The sequence below is a fragment of the Neophocaena asiaeorientalis genome, unplaced genomic scaffold, assembly GCF_003031525.2.
Source record: "Neophocaena asiaeorientalis asiaeorientalis breed wild unplaced genomic scaffold, Neophocaena_asiaeorientalis_V1.1 scaffold198, whole genome shotgun sequence".
Taxonomy (NCBI): Eukaryota; Metazoa; Chordata; class Mammalia; order Artiodactyla; family Phocoenidae; genus Neophocaena; species Neophocaena asiaeorientalis.
This window is the reverse complement of record NW_020175221.1, coordinates 1,008,814-1,019,312: the sequence shown is the minus strand read 5'-3', so window position 1 is coordinate 1,019,312 and position 10,499 is coordinate 1,008,814. Positions and strand designations below refer to the sequence as shown.

At 36.0% G+C, this 10,499-nt stretch overlaps 2 protein-coding genes across 6 annotated transcripts in view; both read left to right on the top strand.

The window, feature by feature from the left end:
- IPO11 (importin 11) overlaps nucleotides 1-10,499 on the top strand; it is a 232,856-nt gene that overhangs the window by 147,893 nt on the left and 74,464 nt on the right. The gene's annotated exons all lie outside the window — the stretch shown is intronic.
- Nucleotides 244-3,057, top strand: LRRC70 (leucine rich repeat containing 70). The gene is made up of 2 exons (XM_024765367.1): nucleotides 244-511; nucleotides 1,010-3,057. The coding sequence occupies exon 2, from the start codon at nucleotides 1,048-1,050 to the stop codon at nucleotides 2,914-2,916; it is 1,869 nt and encodes a 622-aa protein (XP_024621135.1). The 5' UTR covers nucleotides 244-511; nucleotides 1,010-1,047; the 3' UTR covers nucleotides 2,917-3,057.

The window sequence follows — 10,499 nt, the reverse complement described above, 5'->3', positions numbered from 1 at the left end:
CCCCAAAAAAAAAAAAAAAAAAAAAAAAAGTTACATTCCTCTATTTACATCTTACTTCAACTTGCTTTTTCCATTCGATAGCTATTTGTTGTTGATGTATACAGAGTTTGTTCGTTCTGAATATTTAAAATTTTCATGTTTAAAAAATACTTACTTTTAAAATGAAATATTTAGGTTTGTGCGTTAGGAAAACTCAAGTTAACTGCATTCTGAAAAAATAAGTTCCTGAGATTTCCTTTTAACAATACTTTTGAAACACAGATAACATTACTTCCTGTCTCTCAGTTTCCTGTATCCATGGCAACCTCTGTTTTACACACTGAGTGTGGAGGAACCAATGTGAAGAGTGGTGTTTCCTGAGCAAATTGTGACTTAAAAAAAAAGAAGTGGAGGGGTGGAGGTCAACAGTGCCACAAAAGAAATGGAGTTTAGAAATGTCGCTCTTCAGATATAGAAAGAAAACCTTTACTTGAATCAGCTGAGTGTTAATAATATGAATTTCCTGTTCTTGGTAAGATTATTTATTTAAATATGAACTTTTAGCTGAAACAAAAAATAATTTGGTTTGTAAAAACCTGTAGTTTAAAGAGAGTTTAATTGTTCTGTAATGAATGTGTATAATTCCTAAATTATAATGTTGTTTAATTGATATTAGACTTTAAGTTGATAAAGGGGCATATTATATCCAAAGATCTTTATCCCTGCATCATCATTTGTCACTTTAGTTATAGTCAGTTGTAATATTTAAGTTAGCAAACATTTTATTTTGCAGTTCATTAAATTTGAATTATCATTTTGTCAAACAGTGGGTTAATGGTCTGGAGGTGCTAATAATTCTAGAACGTATTTCAGCCTTACTGTTTTATGCTATCACCATAGTATGATTCATGATATTTAGTATTATGGCTGATCCTAATAAAATAAAATAGAGTATAGAATTTCTAGTATTATAAAACTTTCATTTAAAGAACTTTTTGATGATTTAAAGTTTTACCTTTTCTTTTTATAGCCAATTTTGATACGAACAGAAAAACCAAGAACAGGGCTATGTGTGGAGTACGTTTTTCTCTGCCTTGCCTACGACTGTTTCTACTTGTTACCTGTTATCTTGTGTTATTATTCCATAAAGAGATACTTGGATGTTCGTCTGTTTGCCAGCTCTGCACTGGGAGACAAATTAACTGCCGTAACTTAGGCCTTTCAAGCATTCCTAAGAATTTTCCTGAAAGTACAGTTTTTCTATATCTGACTGGAAATAATATATCTCATATAAATGAAAGTGAATTAACTGGACTTCATTCTCTTGTAGCATTGTATTTAGATAATTCTAGCATTGTGTATGTGTATCCAAAAGCTTTTGTTCATTTGAGGCAGCTATATTTTCTATATCTGAATAATAATTTTATAAAACGCTTGGATCCTGGAATATTTGAGGGACTTTCCAATCTTCGTAATTTATATTTACAGTCTAATCAAGTATCTTTTGTTCCAAGAGGAGTATTTCATGATCTAGTTTCAGTTCAGTACTTAAATCTACAAAGAAATCGCCTCACTGTCCTTGGGAGTGGTACGTTTGTTGGTATGATTGCTCTTCGGATACTTGATTTATCAAACAATAAAATTTTGAGGATATCAGACTCAGGCTTTCAACACCTTGGAAATCTGGATTGTTTGTATCTAGAAGGTAATAATTTAACAAAAGTACCATCAAATGCTTTTGAAGTTCTTAAGAGTCTTAAAAGACTTTCTTTGTCTCATAACCATATTGAAGCAATACAGCCCTTTGCATTTAAAGGACTTGTCAGTTTGGAGTATCTCCTCCTGAAAAATTCAAGAATTAAAAATGTTACTAGGGATGGGTTTAGTGGAATTAGTAATCTTAAACATTTGATCTTAAGTCATAATGATTTAGAAAATTTAAATTCTGACACATTTAGCTTGTTAAAGAATTTAATTTATCTTAAGTTAGATAGAAACAGAATAGTCAGCATTGATAATGATACATTTGAAAACATGGGAGCATCTTTGAAGATTCTTAACCTGTCATTTAATAATCTTACAGACTTACATCCAAGGGTCCTTAAGCCATTGTCTTCATTGACTCATCTTCAGGCAAATTCTAATCCTTGGGAATGTAACTGCAAACTATTGGGTCTTCGCGACTGGTTAGCATCTTCAGCCATTACTCTAAACATCTATTGTCAGAATCCCCCATCCATGCGTGGCAGAGCATTGCATTATATTAAATGGACTGACTTTACAAATTGCGTTACATCTTCAACAAATGTATCCAGAGCTTGGGCTATAAAATCTCTTCATATTCATCACAAGACCACTGCATTAATGATGGCCTGGCATAAAATAACCACAAATGGGAAACATTTGGAAAACACTGAGAGTGTTACTTTTTGGGAACGAATTCGTACTTCACCTGCCAGTAGATTTTTTCAAGAGAATACCTTTGGTAATCCATTAGAGACTACTGCAGTGTTACCTGTGCAAATACAGCTTACTTCTCCTGTTAACTTGAACTTGGAAAAAAACAGTGCTCTACCGATTGATGCTGCTTCGGTGTCAGGGAAAACATCTCTAATTTGTACACAAGAAGTTGAAAAGTTGAATGAGGCTTTTGACATTTTGCTAGCTTTTTTTATTTTAGCTTGTGTTGTAATCGTTTTTTTGATCTACAAAGTTGTTCAGTTTAAACAAAAACTAAAGGCACCAGAAAACTCAGGGGAAAATAGACTTGAATACTACAGCTTTTATCAGTCAGCAAGGTATAATGTAACAGCTTCAATCTGTAACACTTCCCCAAATTCTCTAGAATGCCCTGGCTTGGAGCAGATTCGACTTCATAAACAAATTGTTCCTGAAAGTGAGGCACAGGTCATTCTCTTTGAACATTCTGCGTTATAATTCAACTGAATATTGACTATAAGAAAACCTCAGTGTCATGGACATGAATAAAACTGAAGCATCCTTATAGAATTATAGACTTTATTTGGATATATAATGAATTATATGAGCTTAGCATTAATAAATATATGTTTTTAATAATTTGTGAATACTGTATTCATTCAGCAAATATTTTCTTTGATAATCACTGTATTAAGTAATTAATAATAACTAATGTTTCTGTGTACCAAGCAGTGTGCTAAATACTTCATATATAACATTTAATCCTTAAAAAGCCTTATAAGGTAGTACTATCTACATTTTACAGGTAGGGAAATTTAGACAGAGTGAGTTTAAGAAACTGTCTCAAATTCTCACAGCTTGTGACACTTTTTAGGTCTGTCTGATTCCAGAGCCCATGCTTTTAATTTTATACTATACTGCTGCCTGGGTGCTAGGGTTATAATTGTGAATAGCATGGACATGGTTCCTATTCTCAGTAGAGCTTGAAATGTAGAGGAGGACACACATGGTTATTGTACAGTATGATAAATACTGCACTTGAAGGTACTCTCTTGTATAACATATGTGGAGGTGAGAGATAGCTTTATGAGAAAAGTGACATTGAAGCTGGATTGCAAAGGCTAAGTAGAAATTAGCCCAGCGACAGAGAGCTGAGTAGTAGGTAGAGGGTTGAAGAAATAGAATACTGCTTTTCAGGAACTAAAATTCAGTCTAACTGGAGTTGTGAGTGGTATATTATGAGATTTGCAGCTAGAGAGAGAAATCAGGCAATGAAGGATGTTGTAATTTCATGTTTTTCCCTAGGGCAGCAGGGAGCCATGGAAGGATTTTAAGCATTGTTAAGGGAACCTAATGCTGCTGTTTGGCTACACATTCAGGGATTCTTTTTTTTTTTTTAATAAATAAATTTATTTATTTGTGGCTGCACTGGGTCTTCATTGCTGCATGCGGGGTTTCTCTAGTTGTGGTGAGCATGGGCTACTCTTCATTGTGGTGCACAGGCTTCTCATTGCAGTGGCTTCTCTTGTTGCAGAGCACAGGCTCTAGGCACGTGGGCTTCAGTAGTTGTGGCTCATGGGCTCTAGAGTGCAGGCTCAGTAGTTGTGGCGCACATTCTTAGTTTCTCCGGGGCATGTGGGATCTTCCCGGACCAGGGCTCGAACCCGTGTCCCCTGCATTGGCAGGCAGATTCTTAACCACTGAGCCACCAGGGAAGTCCCAAGGATTCTTTTAAACATTTAGCATTTGGCAAATACAAACTGAAAGTGCACTCTTTCTGGAAGGAACAAGACTAGAAACAGGATTAATCTGAATCTCCCATGCAGTAATTGCTGATTCATGGGAGAGATGCTGGAGCCCTGGACTGGGATGGTGGCAGAGAGGATGGATGGATTCTAGAGCTACTTTGGAAGGTGCCTTGGTGATTGGCAGAGGCATGGCAGGTGAGGGAGAAATCAGATGTTAGGTTTTTGGAAAATATTTGCCCTTAGACTACAGGCAACATTTTAGAAAACTCTTGTTTATTTATAAACCACATAGAGAAGTAAATACACCTGTTTTAATCACTACTTAGGTCAAGAAATAGAACATTCAAAAACATATATGTGGACATTTCTTGAACTTAAGAATTATAGAAATAACCAAGTGTTTAAGCTTTAAGGTGGAGAGGGACCCACATGTAATAAGGGCATTTTTACTCCATTTCTTACCCACACCACAACAAAAACAGTAAAATTTGCCATATTTGTTTTTAAGCATTGGCAAAATGGGAAAAGAAAGCCTGGAAACCTTTTACAAGGTTCTGAAAATGAGCTTTGATGTTAGGTTTTCCTACCAAGTTGGTCCTTCATGCACTTCCCCACATCCTATTGTACTTCTTGTTCTCCCTTGTTAGAAGGATCCCACTCCTTGCTTGTCTTCTGTTACTGGGCCAGACTGGAAAATGTATTTATGGACTTGTAATATGTTGTGCTGCTCTGGACTAAGAGGAAAGAGAACGGGGTACGTGAAACCAAAGAGAAGGTTGTTCTGTTTACCGGTTAGACTTTGTTTTTATGCATCGCCTACTGAATAGTAACTTAATTTTTTTCCTTCTGAGAAGGCCCATTTTATTTCTCGTTAAAACTTTTTCTTTTCTGTTATTGGACTTGCTGATAAGGCCTTAGGTGAGTGGGGAGGGATATGCATCAGTTGTCTCAAATTATTATCTAGTTTGTTATTGATTTCACAGTTATGGAGCAATATTAACAAGTGATGGGCCCATGGTTTTCAGTATTGTACTGTCTCAAGTATAGTTTTTTAAAAGTGCCCTCTATCTCTAGTCATCACTCTACTGAAGTTGGTAGGCTCTTGTGGCTGCATACTTTAATGTGAGAAGCCTTGTGGGTTAAAAGATAAATATGGAGAAAGCAGCATGAATGAAAGGAATGTATAGTATGCGTTCTACTGGTCCAAATGTGCCTTGTTTCATTGTTCCTGACTTTTGAGGCATCATGTGACATAGTAGAGGGCACTATATTTTAGTGGAAAGTAGTTTTTTGATTGTCAATAGTGTGTAATTGTAATATACAGTACTTTCCTTTTATCTCCGTGTCTTCCCGTATGTCTTGAGTTTCCAGTACCTGAGCATAAACCCTTGCCTGTTCTTAGTTTGGATATTGGCTTTGGAAAATCTAACTTTTTGCCAGATACCTTCTCTGGTACTCTTCCTAGTGTTAATTCTATTCTTAATACATAAGTTCACATTTTCTTTGTATTTTGTTTGAGGTCCCATGGAGCAAATATTTTTATGTTCTAGTTCAGTTTCCTCATGTTTTGGCTTTCAGAACCCCTTTTCTTAAATCATCTGCTTCTCATCTATGAAAGCCTCCTAAGGCATTGTCTTCTAGAATGGGGACCTGTGTGATAAAAGAAGAAAATATGTATGGTCTCTACCCCTGATTCTTGGCACAGAGCTCCTGAAACCCTTGTAATTTCCTAAGTGATAAGAACATTAGGAGCATCTTTTGTTCTGACGAGGCAGCTCTGGGGTGAGCTCCTAGACTGAGGTCACCAGAGACACTGAGCCATGATTAGAGGTTTGGAATCTTCAGCTCCAAGCCCCATCTTTCACAGAGGGGAGATGAGCTGGAAATGGAGTTAATAATTGAGTATGTATGTAAGGAATTCTCCATAAAATCTCAATAGTAGGGTGTTCAAGGAGCTTCCAGATGGGGGAACACATCCATATCGGAGGGGTGATATGCCCCACCTCCACAGTGACCAAAGCACCTGTGCTCAGGACCCTCCCAGACCTTGCCCTCTGTAGCTCTTCATCTGGCTATTCATCTGTATTCTTTATCATATATTTTAGTAAACTGGTAAACATGTTTCCCTGAATTCTGTGATTTCTCTGGCAAATTAGTTAACCTAGGGAGGAGTCATTGGAACCTTTGGCATCTGAGGGACTTGGGGGGTGGCTCAGTCTTGTGGGTCTGAGACCTTAACCTGTGGGATCTGACATTATCTCCAGGGAGATAGTGTTAGAATTGAGTGAAATTGTAGGTCATCCAGCGGGTGTCACAGAGAATGGCATGTTGGGAAAATCTTCCACACATTTGGTGACCAGAAGTAAAGTGTGCTGTGAGTAAAGAAGACTCACAGAAGAGAAACATAGTAGGGAAGGACAGGGTTTCTCCCTACTCGGGAAGGAAAAATCTGAGTTTTTTTCCATTCAGGACCATACCCTCCTGGAGTTTCACTCCTACTGTAAATACAACTAACCAGGTAAATTCAGGCAATAGCATTCTTAGCAGATGGAATCCCTCCATGGAAGTCCTAAGACTAAAAGTGTTTGTCAAAAAGAAGGCTGGTATAGCTGGAGAGTAAAATGAAAAGTTAGGTGAGGTCAGAGAGAGGTAGGCAGCAACAAGGTCAGATGGGGCTGAGTAAACCATGATTAGGAGTTTGGATTTTTATGTGTAATGGGAAGTTACTGAAAGGTTAAACCCTTACTTACTTTATTTATTTATTAAAAATTTTTTAACATCTTTATTGGAGTATAATTGCTTTACAATGTTGTGTTAGTTTCTGCTGTATAACAAAGTGAATCAGCTATACGTATACATGTATCCCCATATCTCCTCCCTCTTGCATCTCCCTCCCATCCTCCTTATCCCACCCCTGTAGGTGGACACAAAGCACCAAGCTGATCTCCCTGTACTATGAGGCTGCTTCCCACTAGCTATCTGTTTTACATTCGGTAGTGTATATATGTCAGTGCCACTGTCTCACTTCGTCCCAGCTTACCCTTCTCCCTCCCCGTGTCCTCAAGTCCATTCTCTACGTCTGCGTCTTTATTCCTGTCCTGCCCCTAGGTTCTTAAGAACCATTTTTTTTTTTTTTAGATTCCATATATATGTGTTAGCATGTGTAAAACACTTACTTTAAAGCAAGCAAGACATGATCTTATTATAGGTCGTTTCCTTCTTTTGCATTTCTTATCTAGAGGAGTTCCTTTAGCATTTGTTGTAAAGCTGGTTTGAAACACTTACTTTAAAGCAAGCGAGACATGATTATTAGAGAAGTCAAAAAATTTCATAGATAAATGTGACAGAATTTGATGATAAATCGGGTTTTTGAAGGGTAGATGAGAAGAAAGGTCAAAACTGAATCCCAGGTTCTGGCCTGAGTCACTGGGTGCTTAGAATTGCTCTGTAGTCAGATAAGGACAACTGGAAGAGAGCCTGATTTTGATTTTCTATCTTGTTTTGCTTTGTTTTTGTTGGGAAGGCACTCAAAAGTTTGGTGTTGGCTACCTTAAGTTAGAGATGCTTGTGAGACTGCCAAGAGTGGATGAGGAGGATGTAGATGTAATAGGGTTCCAAAGCTCAGAGAGGTCATTGTGAGTGCTAGCAGTATTTAGGAGGAATTTGGCAGTGTGCCTGAATGAGGCAGGTCTAAATAGCAGGCATTTAACTCATTTTCCCTGTAAGAAAAATCTACATAAGGTTTTTGGTCAGCTTGAATGTGTTGTATTTACAAAGCTGTAGCAAAATAGTCAAATGCTTATTATATTGTTAGTTTAGTTACATATACATATTTTAAAATAATGTAAATAGAGAGATTTTTTTCCCCTGTTATTTCGTGATAGTTTTATTCAAATGCTTCATGTAAATCTTTGACATCAGTGTTCTCATCATCACAGCCTTCCCTTCTGATCACATAACACTGTTTTACAGAGCACATTATCTTCATTTTGGTCTGAGCAGTGTGACATACAGTACTTCTCCAGAAATTTAACTCTAAGCCACAAGTATCTTTTCATATAACGTTAATAACGTTAACTAAGTTGGCTTTTTCTCATTTATCCTGAAGATATATGTTCATGATTGCCTTGTGATAACTTGTATAGCTCTGTTTTCAACAATGTCCACCATTTATAATGGTGAGGTCGTGCCTCCAACCCAATGATTACTAAATCTCTATTAAATTCTTTTGTATCACTTAAAAAAAAAAGTTTGTCAAGTGACTCCTATAAGCTTTGAAAATAAACATTGATTGGGTTTTTTCAGCCTAATGTCTTTTCCAAACAGTTCTGTGCCAGTCATTGATCATCTTCTTTTTAATGGAACCTTAGTATATCTTCACTGAGCAGTGTTTCTTAAAGCATAGTCTTCCTCTTGAAAATCATATAATATGGCAGTTTCTTCTCATCCCACTGTACATAGATCATTGTAGTTACTTCTTACTGTCTTAAAGTTAGCGGCTTGCTTTTTCCCCCCCACCTCTATGCAGTCAAAAAAGAAAAAAAGTTAATTGGGGGAATGGCTTATAATATGTAAGGATAATTGTTGTATAAACTTTAATTTTAAAATAACTTAGTGAACTTCCATTATGAACTTTTTATCCTTTTATTTCCTTGCCCAGTATTTGTCAAGGGAACTAGATTTATTAATACATACACTGTTCCATGACCACAAAGAGAATTAACTGTGTAGAAAGGATGTATGTTTCCATTTAAGTGACAGAAATATTTCCAGCCTAGGTCCTGGAAAATAGAGAGGGGAAAAACCTGAGTTTAGTGTAAATGTCACCACTTTTATAACTTCCGGTGTGGTAGGAGTTCTGGAATAAGACCGATAAATCAAGGCTTTTTTCGTTTTCCTTTTTCTTTTAGTAAACTGCTGTTCTTTGCTCAATATTGTTAATATAAGCAGAAAAGTATAATTTACAGAATATTTTATTTGATTGTGGCTTTTAGTGCTTAAAAACTTATTTTCTTAAATTACCTTAACGTCATTGACCCTCTGACTTAGGATTTAATGATGTGAGTGGGTTCAGATATTATTACGTGCAGTGTACAAATAGTATAATTGTTGTCTGGTTAGAGCAGAGAAAATTTTAAAGTAGCTGAAGTTCTGATTTCTTTCTTTCTTGGGCTTTGCTACTGTGAAAAACTTAAATCATCAATTTTCGATTATAAAACTATTCAGAAAAAGTAACTGAAAATTTGGTGTTTCTGCATTCCTGTTTTCCTCCAAGGCCCAAGGGAATGAAGATGTGATGTAAATGTGTAAATCCATCACTTACAGAGAAGCTATTTAAGGCACAGGCTCTATGATGATGGATCAGTTAATCTAAAAACTGGAAGTGTAAAATGCTTACTAGAAAAATACTAATAAAAATTGGATAAGTGGAAAGAAACTAGAGTCCTGTTCACATTTAACTTAATATTTATTGTTTAGGCTAACCAAATGAATATTAGAATATTTCTTGTATTTGTGCCTTTGGGATTAAAAATTTTGCACTATCTTTCTAGGGGCATTTTGTTTTCTGAACACCTGTGGTTGGGTTCATAGTGATACAAAAGGACAGAAATAATTTTAAGCAAGCGTGATTTTTTAAGTTGGGTGAAAAACACAAAGATGGATTTTTTTTTCTTTAGTACATAGTTTTCAAAAGCAAGAAAAAATCACTCTCTGTGAAGTTTCTGCAATTCACATATTCTACAGATACTGTTACACACCCAGAAAATGTCATATCTTTAGGAAATAGTAAGTCAAGATTAAGAGCTGTAGTTTTACTCACGTGCATTTAACTGAAAAAGAAAAGTTTACTAAAAAGTATGTGGAATTGTTTTAAATGATCAGATGGTCTTTACCCACTGAGTAAAATTTTTAATGCTCTCACCTACTTATTTATTGTTTGTGTCTGTATATATATAGAACATCAATTACACATACTTGAAGAACAAAGCAAGCAGATGTTTAAAAAGGCCGGTCTTCTTTCTGTAGCGTAGTTGTACCTCTGGTCTGTGCAAATAAATTAATGTATCAACCAAGTATGTAAAATAAGAAAAGGAAAAGTGTGATAGGTAAAAAGGAAGATTACTAATACTTCTTGCCCTTCAGTTTTACTTTTATTCTCTCCTTTCATCCTTGATGGTAAACTTTCCTTGAATTTTCTAAGATGAATGTTTCAGATGTAGATTCCAACACAGCCACCTTCTGTTCTATTTTCTGCCTAATGTCAGGTGTAGACTGATCAATTGTAATATGTTATCTACAGCTTATTTACCTATACTTGTAATTTTAAAAAGA

Bases quoted from the DNA above. Each gene is read 5' to 3' on its own strand.
- LRRC70 (XM_024765367.1), top strand. From the start codon at position 1,048: ATGTGTGGAGTACGTTTTTCTCTGCCTTGCCTACGACTGTTTCTACTT.